Source organism: Saimiri boliviensis, chromosome 15, assembly GCF_048565385.1.
Source record: "Saimiri boliviensis isolate mSaiBol1 chromosome 15, mSaiBol1.pri, whole genome shotgun sequence".
Taxonomy (NCBI): Eukaryota; Metazoa; Chordata; class Mammalia; order Primates; family Cebidae; genus Saimiri; species Saimiri boliviensis.
In genome coordinates, this window is record NC_133463.1 from 36,542,534 (window position 1) to 36,562,205 (window position 19,672).

The following is a 19,672-nucleotide window of genomic DNA, read 5'->3' on the forward strand; positions in this document are numbered from 1 at the left end:
GAACTGGGTGCGGGGTGTCGGGAGAGAACTCTGGAGGAACGCTGAGCTGAGCAGCACCGAGGACAGCGCCCGGCAGCGCCCGCGCCCAGGTCTCCCTCCGCAGCCCTGACTCGCGCACACGCTGAGCTTTGGCTCACACCCCTCTCGCGCGGACACACGCACACGCATATCCACACACCCAGGCACACACCCCGCTGTACAATGGCAGAATCCCACCTGCAATCATCCCTCATCACAGCCTCACAGTTTTTCGAGATCTGGCTTCATTTCGACGCTGACGGTGATTATCTTCTCTCTTTTTATCTGTTTCCAGACCTTTTTCCATGCCCCTTCCCATTCTTTGCCCTCCTTTGAGCCTCCTGATCCCATTATCCCTCCTTTCTATTCTTTACTTCTTCCCCCTTAGGTCTAATCTTATCTTCTTATCTCCCCGACTGGCCGCCAAACCCTCACTCTGAAAGTTTAAATTGTTTCCACCGTAATCCCAAAACCGTAAACTTGTCTTTCCAGGAACTGTAATGGTAGAAGGAGAGAGAGCGCAGAAATTGGGGGACACTGTCCCCCCAAAGTTTCTGTGGCTGCGCTCAGCACCCCAACCATCCTCCTTTGTCCTCAGTGGATCTAAAGTTTGATACTCCAGGAAGGGAGCGCTGCCGTGTCTATATGCTTTGCTGGTTAATCAATGTCCAGGCAAGAGCGAGCGTCTCGGGTCGCCAGAAAGATAACTCTCTTGGAAAGTGAACGGGAAAGACACTCGGAATGAGTTATCTGACATCTGGGTGCCTCTTTGTCTTTGCAGGAAGTGGTTACCTGGAAGGAAAGGAGCTGCAGAACTTGATCCAGGAGCTCCAGCAGGCGCGGAAGAAGGCTGGATTGGTAGGTTCGAGCTGGCGAAAGAGGGAAAAAAAGACCTTCAATCCCCAAATTAAAACATTCTTGTGTTTTCACAAAAAGCCAGCAGGGTAAAGCGCTTTCTGGGTTATGTAAACGTTTATTGACTGCGAATGGAAGGAACAGTTTTCCTACTTGCATAGGGAGAGAGGGGAAGGGGGAATGAGACAGAGAGAGGGTGGGAGAGGGAGGGACAGAAGAAGGGAGGAAAGAGGGAGAAGCAGAGACAGCGAGAAAGAGATTTTCTAAAGGGAAAACCCTTGCTATCTGAAATCGGAGCTTTAAATATATATATTCTATACTAGTATTTGCTTTAATAGATCTTCAAAGGAAAGTGTGGGTACGTGAGATTCTTTAGCGGATCACCACATCTGCGATTGAGTTTGATTAGGTAATTTTTAACTTCTCTTTTACTGTGTGAAAAATAAGGGGGTGGAAATGCATTTCTGCCCCTTGGTGGTCAAAAAACAGATCTGCAGATTATGGATCTCTTAGTCTATCACCAATTATTATTGTTGTGATGTTGATGTAGTTGGGGAGATGAGAAAACATCCTGTCTTGACCCTCCTCACTAAGGGAAAGTTGCCCAACTTGAAACGTAACTGAATTTAGCAAGAAAAGGTCTTCACTTCTGTTGAAAGCAAGAAACCCAAAAGGTAGAGAAGTAAAAAGTAAAACAATTTTTTTAATTTCGTGTATTGTTTAAAAAAAAAAGTGAAGTGATACTCTGATAGGAAGCAATTGATGGTGTTTTGAAAATGAGCTGTGTTGATTATTTAAGCCATTAGTTAATTAAACAAATGACAATTCTTAATAATTGTAAATGACTCCCTTTGGGCATAAGTTAACCTGTTAAGAAAACATGTCGTCCGCATAAAAATAAAATATAATCAGTTTCTAAACATAGATGAGATAGTTGTCTAGAGGAAAATGGGTTAAAAATTGTACTACTCTGCTGAGGTTTATGTAACACGGTCTGAGAAGGCAGTCTTGAATTGGGATGAGTTACATATTAATGGTCTTTGGCCTTTTTGACTATGTTTAGAAAGAGATTTTACATTACCAATGATGTATATCATACAGCAGATCATCACCTCTAATATTGAGTGATATATGTAAAGTTTAATAATAGAATTATCTCTTTGCCCCATCTAAATTGAAAATTGTGTAATATACATCTGTGTTCAGCATATTCAAAAGAATCCCAGAGGGCTCTAAATGTATTATAATTCATTACAGAACTCAGAACTATCAGTTACAAAAATCATTGACCAAATTGATTTTAAACTAGATTGTGCTCTAGGGATTGTTTTACCCAGATTTAATATTATATAAATCTAAAAGCGTAACAGAATGGAATAAAGTAGCATTAAAATATTTTATATACTCTCTACCCTCCCCATATCTTATATATTGCCATGTAAATAAATTTATGCAACACTGTCATTATAACTCGATGTATCTTTGGCTAATCTAATAAAAGCAAGTATCTTCCTTATTTAAAAATACCTGTTTAAAAATCCAGTTGGAAAAGTCTTACTTTCCATAAAATTTAGAATTAAAACCTTGGAAGATGCTTCCAGCAGCTAAATGAATATATTTCAATTTTTCCAGAAGTGATTTTAATATTGAGATTTATTTTCATCCTAGAAATTTAAATATTCATGAACTTAAAAAAATTTTTTTTCTCTTCTTCCTTTTACTTTACTATTTGTACCTTTTTGTAAACAATGTCTTCATGTTGGAGATTTAGAGTTTAATTATTTTTTCTCTTTTTTGGAATATTCAAAGCTCCAATTATTAGACTATAAAGTAATAATAGTAAACAAGCATAGTTATAGAATCATAACAAGCTGCTTAATACCTTATTAGCATTTTTCTGGATTGTAAATACAATTTACATTGTTCAGCTTTTCATATTAATAACATGAATTTCCAAATTTTCACTAGGTGAATATAACAATAATGAAATTTAACAATGCAATATATTTTCAGAAACTATCCTTTTGCACTAAACGTAGTGCTTGGTCTTCATATTTGCACTCATTTTTATACACTTATAATTGGTCGTGATGATGATTATATGTTTTGCACTGTTTAAAAATAGATTTTGACATACTTGTCAGAAACTTCACAAACTAAATGTCAAGTCTGCTGCTTAAACTAGTGGCATTACGCCATTTTAAAATTTAAGGACAGATGCTTTGGTTTTTGTTTATGTTAAGGTATATGTAAAAAAAAAAAAAAAGCAGGAACTAATATTCCCAGTATTCAGTAAATACAAATTGTAAGTTATCTACAGTAAGTATTTTTAAAGACAAAATATAATTAAATTGCTTTATTACTATTTATTATCTTAGTTCTACTAAAGATGTTTACATTTTCCAAACAGATTTGTAAATACTAGCAAAAATGATATTTAGTCTCAATATAGCCCTTAAATTATATTAACCTATCTATCCCCAGAGCAATCCTGTGTGGTAGATAATACCACCATCTTGTTAGCTACGATGAAAACTGAGACCTTAATTTGCTTTCCCAAGGACATAGAATAGAACATTAGTAAGGGCTGACCTATTTTAAATAGGCTTCAGTTAATGCAACAGGGCTATTTTAAATGGGCTATGTTGGAGACCCAAGGGTAAAAACTAAACCTCCTGAATACCAGCTCTATGTTCAGATCACTAGTTTATAGTTCATAGCTCTCTACTTAATTTTTAAATGTATTTAATTGATGAATTCCTCTTTTATGCTTAAAACAATCTTTGCTTACAGTGAGTTACTCCTTAACATTCACACTTTTTGCTTGTTCAAATTGAAAATATGTATTACTTTTTATAGATAAAACATTATGTTAGAATAAGAAAAATGTTATGAGATAGTATAGCAATACAAGATAATCTTTACTGAAGCAAGCAATGTTTAAAGTATATTGATAGTGATTATATTTAAATTCACTCAAAGTTACAAATGGAATGATTCTGACTACGCTTTCAAAGGGTAGCATATTCTCAAAATTAATAATAGAAGATAAATCATAGTAATTGAGAAATGATCATCATGATTATAACTCTTTTATTTGGAACGAATAAATACTGTGTATCAGTTATGCCTTTAATTTTTATGAGACTAGTTCATCAGTATGCATAATTCTAAATGGTTCTAATTTTCATTTTCCTTTGCTGTAAGTTATTAACACCATCACAAGCATAACTGGGTATTTTTTTTTTTACAAACTTCTTACCTGCTTTTATATAATTTTAGGAGTTATCACCTGAAATGAAAACTTTCGTGGATCAGTATGGGCAAAGAGATGATGGAAAAATAGGAATTGTAGAGGTAAGGAATTTACGAATTTTTCTGATTTAGTTTTAATAAATGAATTTCCATTTTGAAGTTGTATTCAAGTCAAATACAATATAACAAGATCCATTCAGAAAGGTTTATTTCACCTAGCTAACATAGTATCTTCTGTTCAGAACCATGAAGTTCAAAAATATTCAGAAATGAAAAACATCTAAGAGTTTGCCTAACCCAGGACCTAAATTTCACATATTACAAAGTTGAGACCCTGGAGAAATAAAATGGTTTGCCTCTGGTCATACAGCTGTTTGCTGGCACAGCTGCAGTTAGAGGAACAAGTCCCTGACTTCTAGATGAGTATCGATCACATTCCATTACCCAGCCTCACTTCAATACAGTGTCTAAGCATATGGTCCATCAGTATTTTCTACCACTTAACAGTGTAGACTTGACTTTTAAAATATAAAGTAAAATGTTTGCAGTTCCTATGAAATATTTACAATCCTTATTTTTCATGGCAAAAAGCTGCATCCTGGTTTGACAATTGGCCTTAGTAAAAACACAAGAATTTAACTAAAGTGAGTGAATATTTTATGATCTGTTATAGGTACAGTTTTCTTATGAGTCTCTGAAAGTTAAAACTGTGGGTGTCAAATCTTATCCTTTGACAATGACTTTCCCTATTAAGGGCAACTTATTTTTGTCTGTGAATCAAGGAAGCAAAACGGATTATGCATCAATTCTTCTGCATTCTCAGATTTGTGAAAGAGTTGATGCTTCCCGTTCCAGCCTGTGGTGTCTCAGCCTCTTTCTTATCTCTGCAGCCTATTAGATAAATTGGGTGGAAGCCTTTGTCTAGAAAAATTAATAAGGTCATAATTTAAAATATGCCAAATCATAAGCATAATTATGTTATTTATATACTGTTTCTCAGTGTATTAGATTGTGAAGTATTCTGGCTCTCAACATTCAGGAATAATTTATCTTTGATTCAGAGAAATAACCTGGTTTTCAAATAATTGATCTTATAGGACACTTGTGATGCCAATGTGAAATACACTTATTTTTAAACAGCTACTACAAATAGAGTTAAGAGAGGGCATACTATTATTATCTTTGTAATTAAAATTTTTCCCTGGAGTACATACTTTCCCCTTAACCTATGTGTAACTCATTACTATATAAATAGATAATAGTAATGGGACTTACAGATTGACATATAGGCCAACTAATCAAGATATGAAACCATGAAGGATAAGAAAATAACTTTTAAATTAAACATAAATGAGATGAGGTAAATCTAATTATTCAAAACTAGTTTGAAAATATGACATCAGTGAAATTACGAATTGGCTCTTTTAGAATTTGACATACTTTATAATCCTAGTAAAGGAAAGACTATCACCTTACATTTAACATACTTCACCTTGAAGGACTCTAATGGGATCAGCTATTTATTCAATTTCATTTTTTCAGCAATACTAGATTGTGCAGTAAAAAGCATTGATCTGATTCACATGGATTTTACATTTTTAAAAGGATAAAATGGATGAGCATGTTTTGAATCCAGGTTTTACTTTATGTCATACAGTCTAATAATTTATGACATTATTTGAGCTCTATTTTGAATGAGAGGTTAGAGGCCATATAGCAGCAGCATTGTCCTGGAGGGTTAATGAAGGAAATTTCCTCAGAAGTTTTAGAAAAGAAACTGTTACAGGAAAGAAAAGGCTTTATGTGTTAGGAAAGATAGAGAAATATAGGTAACAGAAGAAGATAGAGAAGGCAATGAAGTCCAAAATAAAGAGGTGAAAAGCTTTTATAGCAATAAACACAATAAAAGAATTCACATTTGTATAAAATTATAAAATTTACAGAGCGTTTTCAATTATGTTATCTCATTTGATCTTCATGATAAGAAAATTAAGTAAATTTAAATACAAAATAAAGATCTATTTTATAATTGTGGAATGTGAACCTTCAATAGAATTTGCCTAAGGTCACAGAAAAAGTAAGAAATACAGGGTAGAACAGTCAGAACCTGGCCATGTTCCCCCAAACTACTCTGCCTTTTTTTTAATAATAAATAATCTGTACATTTTTAGCATTAAAAGGAAAGGTTTTCAGGCTTCAGTTGGTTGATTACTTATGGCAAGTTTCTAAGTTTAGCCGGGTTGAATAGGGATGCACAAAGTGTTCTGCAGAGAAGTTATTTGGGCAAAGCACTTGAAACATGATTTCAGCAGAACTTTTGATCAGCTGAAGCAGAAAGAATTTAAAGGGAGACAAATGAGATACATATAAACTGATTGGAAGGTTTTAGTGTCCCAGGACATGGAACTTTTTGCTAGATGAGACTCTTGGGAAGAACTAGCCAACATTCTTCATTTTAAGGATGAAGAAATTGAAGCCCGAAAAGGCCAAATGATGTATCCAAGGTCCCACTGGCAGGGAGTAACAAAGTCTATATACAGACTTAGATCTCGTTCTGATTCTAGAACTCTTTTCATTAACCTGAGCTATCAGCCAAGACATAGGAGTAAGGCGTCTGGAAGAAGACATTAGTTTGAGAGAAGAGAATTGGAGAATGGGAGAATAAATAGGAGATTGCTTCCGTAGTTGATATGCATGTTGATTCACTCTGTGGTGGTGAAGAGTGAAGAAAAGAGAAATTCTGAAAATAATTGGGAAATAGTCATTAAAAGTTACAGATTACATGTAGAAAATGGGGAGAGGGGGAGGAGGAAATGTATGAACTTACATTGTGCTCTCTAGTGTCGCCAGAAAGTTGTATTAAATGAAGTTCATCCTTTCTTTTTCCAATTTGATGTATATCACTTGCTTAGAAATCCTATAAATAATATAGGACATAAATACATAAATTCTAGCCAGCTATATAGGAATGCAAAATCCTATGCTTTCTAAAATTTATAATAGTCTACCTGTTGACATCAAACACAAATTAACTTTGGTAATCAAAGGGGAAACAAGATGGATTTACTTATATGTTAAGCTCACTTAATAGTTGTACTCACAAACTCAAAAAAATCGAATCAAAGTAAACCAAATGATACTCATGCAGTAGTCTGCTTCCCTGATGGAACAGGCCAATTGGTTTGCCTCCGAAAGATGTCACTCAAAAAATTAGAAAATGTAATGGTTAACTTTCAAACTTCTGATCTGATAAAGTTAACTGACACTTTCTAACAACATGCATTTGCTAACTAGAAGCAAATATGTTTCTTTCTGAACTTTCTAATTTCATGTCTTTAAATAGATTTAAAAATTCACATAAATATGGTTCAGAAATAAATTGTTAATACAAACTCAAAACAGGAGAATTCAAATTCTGAGATAATTTAACAAATAAAGTGATGGTCAAAAACTGTTCTAAATTTATTCAGACTAATAGCTCTACTACAAAGAGGGCTGATTAAAATAATTAAAAAGGAAGACTGAATGATTTAGCAGATAATAGACCTTTCTTCTCTGGTGTTCACATGAAATGTAGGTATTTCTCTTAAATGGATGTCAAATCTATAAGTTTTTCACCTGATTCTTTGAGCAATGTGTGACAAACCTACCATCCTCTCCATTCTTACTGTTTCTATTTGTCCAGGTCAGTGCATCCACTGAAAAATAGACCTAAAAGCTATTTTAATCCTAAAACTGTAACAACCCTCCCAGGGAAGCAGCTCTTCTCCAGCCTTTCCCTCTTTTCATCTGCAATGGGATTTGAGCCTGTGAGTTTAGCCATGGTGAATAATAATTTTTCATGGAAGACTCTTTTCCACCTCAGAATTTGAGGAAATGACTGACAATGAAATCTGATTTTAAAATTGTGTCTACATAGATTTTTCTAAATAATTTATTAGGAATTTTTTTTAATTGAAGATTTTAATGGAGGGTGATGAAGGTAAGGAACAGAGTCTTAAAGCCAAGAAAGTCAGACTCACTGCCTTCAAATCTGGCTCCAACTACAATCTATGTGACAGCAGGGCATTTACCCTCTTTGATCCTCTATTTCCTTGGCTGTGAGCAGGAATGACAATGTATTAACTTCATAAGGTTGTTAATGATTATCAGTATCAATTAATATGTGTCGAACAAATAGCTCCACGCTGGCACACTGTAAAAACTCAACAAATGTATTTTCAATTATTGTTACATCTATAAATAACTTACTAGAAATTCTACCCCAACTTCTGAATGCCAAGCTTTTCCCACACTTCTTATATAATTTGTCAAATTCAAATTATTAAATTCAAAGAGCTTTACATTTTTGATAGTTATCTACCTTTCAGATTTCCTGGACGTACTTCTCACTGGCTAGGGAAAAGGCTTTTCTGATTCTCAAATGAAAAAAAAAATGAATACTTGGCTAATACATGTACAAGAATGTTGCCATATCATGATTGTCTTTAAAAGCTAGGAATTCTGCCTCATGTGCACTGTGATGTAATTTATATCACTAATGAAGTAGCCTTTCATGTATCCTCTCCTCACAATTAGAACTTAGCTTTATTGTTGTATTTATCACTTGCTTTGAAATTGTCAGGGAAAAAGTTGTTTGAAAGTATCTGTCTCCCTATACAGTTCTCACTAGTTGTGACTGTGGTCACCAGCACAGTGCCTCATATTTAGTAGCCAAATGAGCCACAGCAAGGGATTTCAACTTACTCCAAAACATCAGGCAAGGGCTCTGTATTATGCTAGAAATAAAATAGAGATGTAAAGACCCCTGTTATGGGTAGAGTTCCCTGGGAAGTAGAACTGAGTGGAAGAGTAGCAATGGGCAGGTTTATTAGGAAGTGCTCTTGGGATCAATATCCCTGGGATAGTAGTAAAGAGAATAGGTCTGGGCAGAGGGAGAAGCTGGGTTGTGACACAGTCTCAAATGAGACATCAGCTGACTCTACAGTGAGTTCTGAAGCTGGGATGACCCTTCGGGAATGTCTCTGGTTTTGAGTGAGAGGGTTGGGTCTTTATATCACATGTTGATCAGTCGTAGGATACCACCTCCGTGGGGACACAGCTCTCTTCACTCCAGGTATTCCTTCAATGGGCCCTGACAGGTGAGGCTGCAGCAACACTCCCAGCACTTGAAGGGAGCTCTGGCATATCACAATGTCCACCCCAACCCCTATTTACAGCTTAATAATAAGTTATTGAAATTATCTCCAAAGGAACTTTACCTCCATTTATTTACAGTCTATCCTGATGCTAGACAAATAGTTAATTGACTTTATGTATTGCTTCAATAAAATATTTAATAAAATTTGTGCAGTTGCTGGGCAAAGAAATAGTAAATAAGACACAGACCCTATCCTCAAGGAGCATGTCCGCTGGCAGGGGAGACAGGCAAGTAGAAAGTTGGTTTTTTTCCTACTCTTGAGGACAAGCAACTAGTTCTCAGAAATGAAGCTCTGAGGGATTCTGTTTATTTCCATAGCTACCTACCTTCCACTCATCCCCTTGATACTCTTCACTCTCTTATCCAACTCATAAAAAAGTTTTGGGAGTTCAATAAAAGAGCAGGCAGGGAGCCCAAAAACTATGGAATCACTAATAATACTGGATTAGGAAGTATTGGGTACTTCTATGAACAGCAGTGACGGCATATCTGAGAATAAAGTAACTCTACTTAATGCCTCCTATATGAAAGACCTTTGGGACATTGTAGACATGGCCATAAAGGCTACAGCTAGAGAATTACTGTGCCCAGCTCTGAAACTTGAATATTGATTGATATACATTGACAGAAGAACCGAGAGACAACACACGACCACCACATTGTAAACATACCTTAAGACATACCTTATATTCACTATAGCCACATCCTATAGATACATATAAATTTCTTTCATTAAGTGTCTAGTTTGTCTTATAATAGTCTTTTATGTGCTTAAGACTCCTTTCTAACATTTATAAAATAGGATGGTATTGAGTGTAACAGTAACAGTTCAGTGAAATTAAAACAGATTGAATATGTTGCACATAGATGTAATCTGTATTTTTAATAATTTAAGTATAAGACCAAAGCAGTGTGGGAAAGAAATATACATTTATAGTAGACATGAAGAGCAATTTTACTATCTCTGTATCTGACATTCAGGAGACCTCTGAACTTTATGAGTTACATGAACTTTTATTTTGAAACGAAGACAATTTCCCTAATTTTACATTTAGTGATTGCTTACTAGCTCATTCTTTTGTCTTTTCTGTTTTTATGTATTCAGTGGATCTGAAAATATAAAATTTAAAAAAAATTATTCCTTTTTTTCAAAGCAATAAACATTAATTATAAAAATTCAAAAAAATAGAAAATTATAATGAAGATAAGCAAACAATACTCTAAATCCTTTTAAGTAGGCATTTTTAATAAAGTAAAATTACCAACTAATCCACAAGTATTTATTTCATGCATATAACATGCTAGATACCATGCTGGATATTCAGGGAATGCAGAAAAATATTATTCCCTGCCCGCTTGAAATTAATGGTCTATAGGAAGGTCACCTAAAAACTCCAAGAAGTATCTAACATGTTGCATACCAATAAATAAAGGACAAGTTAGTATTAGCTATCTCCTGTTTCCTAAATGAACACTTATGTTCATGCAAAACCTTAATAAAATCTAGCTAGACCTTCTATATCATGCAGACCCTCCAAAATGTATATATAACATCCAGTTCCATTTTTTAATCTTTCTCTTAAAATGTCTGCCTCTGACATATTTTCTTCCTTTTTCATGTCTTTTATTGTCTTCCATCTTTGTTCCCTCTTCATTCTTGGGCTACTTTCTCTTCTCTTCCCATCTTCTTTAAAATCCTCAAATAGACATTCTTCAGAATCCCTCCAGGAAAGTATTATAGATGAGGCCAGGCTCAACAAAAGTCTGGAGGGGTGTGGGTGTTTTTCCCTCCTCCAGAGCCCCTCTCCATGCCTAGTCCACTCACTGCCATTCTCCCTCCCTTCTCCTCTTCTCCCTTGGCTCTGGGGGAGACCTACATTCTTGGCCTAACTTGCCAGGTATCTGGATACTTTAATAATGAAAATGATTTATAGTTACTTTCCACTAGCAGCCCACTTGCAGATGAGGAAAAAAATGGAGGGGGGTGTGAGGAAGACAGGGCTCTAGATTTCAATCGGTAACAGCCTATCATATTCAAACTATCTCATTGTCACATGTAAAAATCACCAACAAATTCATTATTTACAGTCCAAGAGCAAAGAAGCAACCAAACTATTCTATTACTGTCTTCAAGAAGCATGTTGTTGACTTAATCTACTAATAATCACTAAATTAAATTGATTTTCAGTCTGCCAATCATCAGGTCAAGTCATTCTACCTCTTCAGGCCTTAGCATCCTCATTTGAAAAATGTGGTCTTTGAATAAAATTAAATTAATTATTTCTGAGGTACAGAATTTTATGATTTGAGTATTCAAAGGAATTGAAAGAATGCAAAGGTCACAGAAGTATGTCCTGAGTTTAATAAGGGACCTGGATATCACATACACACACAAACACACACACACACACGCACGCACACACACACACACAAGCACGCACGCACACACACACATGCACACACACACACTGCAATGATGCAAATGTGTTTAGGTACCAAAAGCTAATTTTTTTAAAAGTACTGGAAAATTTTAAACCCCCATTTTTACTTTTTAGATATATTATCATCTACCCACACTAGTGACCTTTCTTTAAAAATAAATAAGAAAATGTTTTATGACTAGGTCATATTAAACTTGATAGGAGGTTTGGCCCTTTCTCTTAGTCTCACCCACATATGTAGTGCCTGTAAACCTAGTGGTTTTAATTTGAAATACTATTTCAAAAATCTAAAAATAAGATAAGTTAAAGGGCATACACAGGTATAAGTAAAGTGAGATTGCTTACATATTAACACAGAATAGTGCATTTTATATCAAATTTTAAATTTTTAAATGTAAACCTAAAAGGATGAATTTAAAAAAATAATTGTGATAATCTTTTCTATAACTTGGTAGAACTTTTTGAACTTACTCTGACTTTAAGGCTGATCTAGACTACAGGCTCTTGGCCTAAAATCCAGGGAAGAGGGTCCATGCCTGTGAATCAGGGAATTCATGAAATCCTGGAAATCAGATGACATATATTTTGTGTATATTCATTCTTTAATGGTGAAAATGCAGTGTTTCCAACAGAAGACGTTTTGATCCCAATATATTCAAGAAACACTGGCTTCTATTTCAAGTCCTTGTTTTAGTGATGAGGGTACTGAAGTCCAGAAATGGCTCGGGGTTGCTGGGGACCACAGCTAATTAGCTGCTGGGCCAGAAATAGATCTCACATCTGCAGTGGAGCCATCAATCCAGCTCCTTCCTTCTGTGCATGCAATAGATTAGTCATAAAATGGGATATGGAATCCTTTTTTCTTCCAGAAAAAAAAAATAGAGGATTGAAGTTATGAAATGACATCTAAGGGAAAATATCATAGAGGCATGCCGTGGAGAATAGAAAATAAACCCCAGCCCTGGATTTAGGCAATGGATGTCCTTTCAGCAGAAAGCAACAATTTGAGAACTGGCTTTTCCTATTCCTGTTTAATGCCCCGCCATTCATGGTGAATTTCTTTTCCGTTGCCTTACAGTGGTCCTTGGTTTATCTTCCCTTGTATCTCATAGCAGGCTTTCTCCTCCGGTATGAGAATTCATTTTCCCCCTTCACTCCCTTCCCCACATGTATGTTCCTCACGGTTTCACTTCACATGAAATTTATAGCCTCCACATGTGCCATTCTGTGCACCCTGTGAGAAGGGAGCCCTGATCTGTGGCATAGAACACATGAAGGGTTCAAGCCAACAGAACAAATCTGCCTGAATGTCCAGCAGACGAGCGGCCACGCTAGTTCTTCCTGAGCACAGGTCTGCTGCAGCCACCTCACTGGCCCAAGAACCAAGCACACAAGGGCACACAAGCATTGAAGAAACCACAGGAAAGTACCAGAAAGGGAACGCCGACTCTAATGTTTTTCTTCTACTTTTCTAGCCTGTGAGGGAATACGCTGAAGAAAAACTAAGCAGCAGGTGATGACAGAGACTTGTTTTTGAGCTCCTTAAAACATGTTTCTCTCTTTTTAAATCTTTTCCAGTTGGCTCACATATTACCCACAGAAGAGAATTTCCTGCTGCTCTTCCGATGCCAGCAGCTGAAGTCCTGTGAGGAATTCATGAAGGTATAAGAAAGCTGTCCCTTTAAGAAAGCTGCTGAAAGTAGGAAAATTGTTCCTTTTATTAAAAATGTGTTTGTTTTCCTTATCCAAAATTATTTACAGACATGGAGAAAGTATGATACTGACCACAGTGGTTTCATAGAAACTGAGGAGCTAAAGGTAAGCAAATAAAAACTTGTGCTAAGTTTTTCCTTTTCAAATGCAATTAAGAACTAAGAGCTTCCTAGCTTTTTAAAAAACCTCCCACAAAAGAAACTAATGTTGAACAGTCACATTTTCAACTACTCTTCGGCACTGTTAATGAAGTACCAGATCAAAAAAGACTTCAATTGCTTCTTAAAATTCTGTAGAGTAATGCAAGAAATAAACATTTTCTATGGAGTACACAAATGTAAGACAGAGACAGAATTATAGATAAGCCTAATAAGCCATTCATTTTATTAAAATTTGAAGTTTTACTTCTCAAAATAAACACATATGGATTTTATTACAAAAGAAAAAGTCACTGAATAGCTACTTTATGCCAACTATTTTGCACATAATGTCTTATTTAATCTTTGCATGAGTTCTATGAGATTTTATTACCCCAGTGAGGAAGAGCTGAGAGAAGTTAAATGATATACAGAAGGCCACACAGAAATCGGACTGAGGTGTGATGTGCAAATCCAGGCTAGTCTGCCTCCAAGGCCTGTAGACATTCTGTACAACCTACTGTCTCTCAACAACAATGATGATAAAGAAAAATCTCCTATAATTAAAATTTTGAAAAATTGCAACTGAGAAAATGAATTTATCACTTAGGGAAGATAGAAAAGGCAGAGATATTAAATCAAGTCTTACCTCATTAATTACTACATCTTTCTAATTTTCTTTAATCTTTAAAATGAGGGTAATAAATCCTCCCACTCAGGCTTATTGTGAAGCTCCAGTAATATTCTGCACATGAAAGCTTTTGTGACATGTAGCATATAATAAATTATATTATTCATGAACTCAATTTACCAGCCTTTCATGAATATGGAAGTATTCTTCTCATTTCCTCAAACCGATCCCTAAACATGTCCATCTGAAAGACCCTACTTTTTCTATTTTTAAAATATAGAGTGACTAAAATATAAGTGAGTTAATATTTATTGACTGTGTGTCAGGCAGAGTACAAGGTACCAAGGTGCTTGAAATGTATTTTAACATTTAATCCTCACAGAAAATATGCAAAGCCAGTGCTATCACTCCTAATATACAAACAGTGAGATTGGGGTGTAGAGAGATCTAATTAGAGAATCTTCAAAAATCCCTCTAATGTTTTAAGATTACACAGCTGCCTAAGAAGAGAACCTAGATTTGGACCTAGAATATCTGATAATGCTAAGAATGATACCCCACCCCACCCCACCCACAGCACTGCACTCTTTCAGACTTTGTTTATTAAGAGCTACATCTTTTGCTGCTATGCTGGGAAACAGGAATATCAAATAGTGCTAGTCATAATTCAACATAGTTTGAGTAGAATACAATTTTAAAGATGGAACTGGGACATTTGGGCCATGGCAAAATGGCTAAAACATATTCAAGTGTATCCTCTTGAAAATGTAAGCATTTTTAATGTAAAGTCACTGAAAATAATGTATTTACAAACCTGCAGCTCAACAACCCACAAGGTAACAGTTAAGCCACTGTGTTTTTATTTTATTAGTTAGACCAAAAATACTTTTAAAGATCCTTTCTAGTTAATAATGAAAACCTTAGTTCATTTCCAATACTGACCTCAAAATACTCTAAAAGTCTCCTTTGCTCTAAATTTTATTCTCAGAGATTCTAAATAGAAGTCCTCTTCCCTGGGGAATTTTGAAGATAAGTTGGTATTCTTTTTTAATGGATCTTTCAAGAAAGCTAATTTAAGATCCATAATAGAGTAAAACATCACTTGCTCCGAGACACGACTTTGAATCTCTGCATCCCAAGGTTTCTCCCAGGCTATTTTTGTGACCACCATTTTAGTCTCTGATGAGGCTTTTTAACCCAATTAATCTCTGACAAAAGCCCTGTAAGGCTCAAAAATAAAATTCAACCCCAACAGATAACTGAATTTTCCATGCTTCTCTTTGGATTTGAAGTGGAATATTTAAAGTGAAAAGAAATTATCAAACTAAGAAAAGGGTATCTTTCCTTTTAAAAAGTGGTATCAAATCAGCGCATAACTGGTACAGTTCTGAGGGAGATAAGCCATTGCTGAATTGAAAAAATCTAACCCATCAATAATATCTGGATACAGTATCTGCCCAGTTTTTCCTAATTGCATTCATTTTCTGAGAAAATAAAGGAGTTAGGAATGAACAGCACTATACAAAATGAGTGACTATTATATGCTTAAGTGCTTACATGTCACTTATATGGCAAATCTTTGTAAAGCTTTTATTTGATTTACATTTCTGTTAAAAAAATTAAATTCACTCTTAAGCTCCAGCTGTCAAGTTAATAATCATCTTGTTTTTCATCCTTCCCACTTCAATCTCTATTTTAATATGATTCATGTATCTTTCAAAAATTCAATGACATCATCTGTGGCCAATTTTGTTAATTTGAATAGTCAGCAGAAGCATTTTAACCAAAGTGCTTTGGACTGCATCAAGCCAAAAACTAACCAACTGGCCCTCTGGAGAAATAAGCATCACAGTAGCTATAAACTGATGTGTAAATATAGCCTGGGGTGGGGTGGGGGGTGCAGAAGTGGATTTGAAATTATAGATAGATCTCTATCTGCTTTACTAGTAATTTTTTGTACATATTCCAAAGGTATAAAGGCCCTTGTGTTTCTTGCAGAACAATCCCTTGAGTACTTGTGAAGGTATCAGTAAGCAGAAATGCATCCACTGGGCTAGCTTGTTTTAAAAGGTTTTATTCAGATTAACTGAAATCAAGAAATCATGCTAATGTACAGATAATGACCAATCAAGTCTCAGTAAAAAGCAGGTATTACTCCTGTCAGAGGTAGTTTCATTGCTGGAATACCAAGAGGACTACCTGGTTGGTCTTTCCTCTATTATAAATTCCCCTACTCACCTGCTTCTACCCTCAAAAAGAGACTTTATTTGCATTCCTGGTATGTTCTGTTCGAAGGCATTCTGAAATGAAATTAGACAATATATTGTCAATTAAATTTATCTAAGCATTCTTTGTTTTAACAGAACTTTCTAAAAGACCTGCTGGAAAAAGCAAACAAGACCGTTGATGACACAAAATTAGCTGAGTATACAGACCTAATGGTAAGACTGATCTTGAAAAGATTGCAGCCAAGAGCTCATGAAATAGTATAATGTTCTTGCTAATTCCCAAGACTACACAGGATGAAATAAATAAGCAGTGGTGTGGGTGTCATATGCACATAGGTAGAATTCCATTTGAACACTGAAATACTTAGGGATGCTTACATCTTGTCATTTTATGTGCTGCAGGCATTGGCTTCGAGGCTCAACATATGAGCATTTTCTTCCCTGTAGAGCTGTGTAATTTTTATCTATCAAAAGATGACTTGCTTTTCTTCCAAAGCCAGTGTAATTATATCACTAAATTATATAACTTACACATGTATAAGGTAAACTATATATATAAATTATATCAGCAAAAACTCACTTATTATACAAGTACTGAATCCATTTTTATCACAGTTTGGGAAATTATACTTTGTTACAGTTTAAAGAGACTGTCTAGGTAATTTATTAATTAAGCAACTTAAAATGGGTTTCCTTCTTTCTTTTGGTCGTTTTATATTGGTGCTTAGGGTGAGGAAATCTAAATATGCCCTGAGGCTGATGCTATGGTAAATAGTGATAACTATTATCTTCTATAGAATGTTGATAATAGAGCCAAGAAAACTGTTTTACACATAGGCACCTACTGTTTAGGGGGAAAAAATGAGCAAATAAATAAGGTTCCAGATAAAATAAACCAATGTCTATGAAGTTAGCTTCTATTGGATGAAGTTTGCTTATTTTGACTCATCACAAAAGTAGGATTACCAGGAGATACATATATTCATACATGCTTTCAGTACAGTGAAGGTACTGTGAATTCTTATGCTATGGATTTAAATCAATAAACCATAAATATAGCTCTATACTATAGAAGCTGCTGCTGTTATATTAAAGGAGTTAGACTTTTTAATTACTCTGAGAAACAATCTTATAAAGGGTTTGATTATATTTGATGTAACCAAGGTTTGTTTTCAGCATCTCAACTTACTTTTATGGGGGGGAGGGCTGAGGGGGGGGGTGGAAAACCTACCAGAACTTTACTATTGCCTTATTCCCTAAACAATGTTATTTATTATAAAGTGGGGGCTACGCTTTAGTTTCAAAACAACCAAAAAGATTTTCCTGATCATCTTTAATTCCTCATTACATCTCCACTTACAATAGCACTAGCAAACAAATGGGGGAGAGTTTCTTGCTATTTGCCACAATCGGCAGGTCTAAGCTCTGAAAAACTTTTGGGTAATGGACAATAACCTACATTTATCAATTTTCCACTTTGTTCTAATCTTAAGGGATGCCTATTTAAAGAAAGGCTCCTTTCCAGGTAGAATATTGAAGCAGTCTTTCAAAATCCACTCAGATGGGAGTTTCCCTCTGTTGGATTGGCCCGACATCTGATTAAATGTCATAAACCAGTTCAAATCCAGGAAGCAAATTAATCAAGAGCTAATTAAAATTTAAATATATATGCTGGGAAATATTTCCCTACGGGCACAAAACTAAGTGATAGATCTGTCCAGTATCTTGGTAGAGTGTGACAATATCAGATATTACAGTCAATGGATTATAAACTGTTTCGTCAGCATGGAACCCTAAAAAAATCCGCCTCCTACAAAAGTTTCTTAGAGCATCTTAAACCATAGAATACTCTTCATTTCCTCCTTAAAAAGATGTCACTAAACCTATATCCATTATAACACTGGACACATTCTCTTCTTTAAAAACAATGTTAATTTTTCACATATTTAGTGCTCAATTAGTATACACATTTTATACATTTAATGTAATTAATATATACTACTTTGATATATTACACCAATAGTTGCTACTGTCTAAAAAGATAAATGCTTCCCAAATATGGGTATGAGTGTGTTTACATCTAGATGTGTCTTTGTGAATGATGTCTATATAAGTGCAATGGAAAGTTGGATGGCTTTATTGAGTTTCTAATACCCAATAGAAAATAAAATAATTCAAAAATTATTCAAAAATTTTATTCTCTAAGGATTTATTTATCTGTTTTCTGCTTCGGTTTGTGTTCTGTGCTCTAAAAGGTTGAAATAAATTAAATATTTATTTTCTTGTTGGAGAGACTCCAGAAGTACAGTAAACCATCAGATGCCATCCCTTCCACATCTTGACACACATACAAATGTATTTGCAATTTAAAAACAGAGTGTTCTAGGAACTTAGCTAAGACCACTATTGCTCTGTTTGAGTATTCTGTATTATTCTGATAAACTCTAGCAATTGACACATTACAGAACTGAAAAGTTGCATTGAAAGTTTAGCAGTGCTAGTTTCTAAAATTTTACTGTATATATACAAGTAGATGATAACTCAAACAGCTTTATTTTGAAGTTCGTCTCCTTCATGCAATAAATCATTCCTCAAATAGCTAGAATAATGGCATTCTATCTTTCAGCTGAAACTATTTGATTCAAATAATGATGGGAAGCTGGAGTTAACTGAGATGGCCAGGTGAGTTTAGGAACCATGAAAAATGTTACTATAAGTGGCTCATTTTCAAAAAATATAATATATTAATATAATGTTTTCTCTCAAAAGGTTACTGCCAGTGCAGGAGAATTTTCTTCTTAAATTCCAGGTATTTAACTTTTTACTACCTTAAATAATATTTTCCTTGAAAAGCTAGAATGTGGGAGACTTGTCAAGGGAAACATACTGAAACATAGTAATAGCATTTTAACATTTACTCTCTTCACTGTCTTTAGGGAATCAAAATGTGTGGGAAAGAGTTCAATAAGGCTTTTGAGCTCTATGATCAGGTAAAAAATTATTACTTTTTTCCTTTTTCATTGCAGTAAGAACACTTAACATGAGATCTTAACAAATTTTTAAGTTTAAAATATAGTAAACTATAGAGACAATATTGACAGATCTTTAGAATTCATTCATCTAATATAATCGAGACTTTATGCTCACTGATTAGTAACATTTCATTTCTCCTTCCCCCAGCCCTGACAATGACA

General features: G+C 34.8%; 1 protein-coding gene across 1 annotated transcript in view; it reads left to right on the forward strand.

Moving 5' to 3' along the window:
• Positions 1 to 19,672, forward strand: part of CALB1 (calbindin 1) — a 24,211-nt gene continuing 4,539 nt past the window's right edge. The window contains exons 1-9 of the mRNA XM_003940514.4: positions 1 to 280; positions 800 to 876; positions 4,156 to 4,230; positions 13,348 to 13,431; positions 13,531 to 13,587; positions 16,614 to 16,691; positions 19,105 to 19,160; positions 19,248 to 19,287; positions 19,415 to 19,468. Coding sequence (XP_003940563.1) covers positions 202 to 280; positions 800 to 876; positions 4,156 to 4,230; positions 13,348 to 13,431; positions 13,531 to 13,587; positions 16,614 to 16,691; positions 19,105 to 19,160; positions 19,248 to 19,287; positions 19,415 to 19,468 — 600 coding nt within the window. The 5' untranslated portion in view covers positions 1 to 201. The remainder of the gene's footprint in view (positions 281 to 799; positions 877 to 4,155; positions 4,231 to 13,347; positions 13,432 to 13,530; positions 13,588 to 16,613; positions 16,692 to 19,104; positions 19,161 to 19,247; positions 19,288 to 19,414; positions 19,469 to 19,672) is intronic.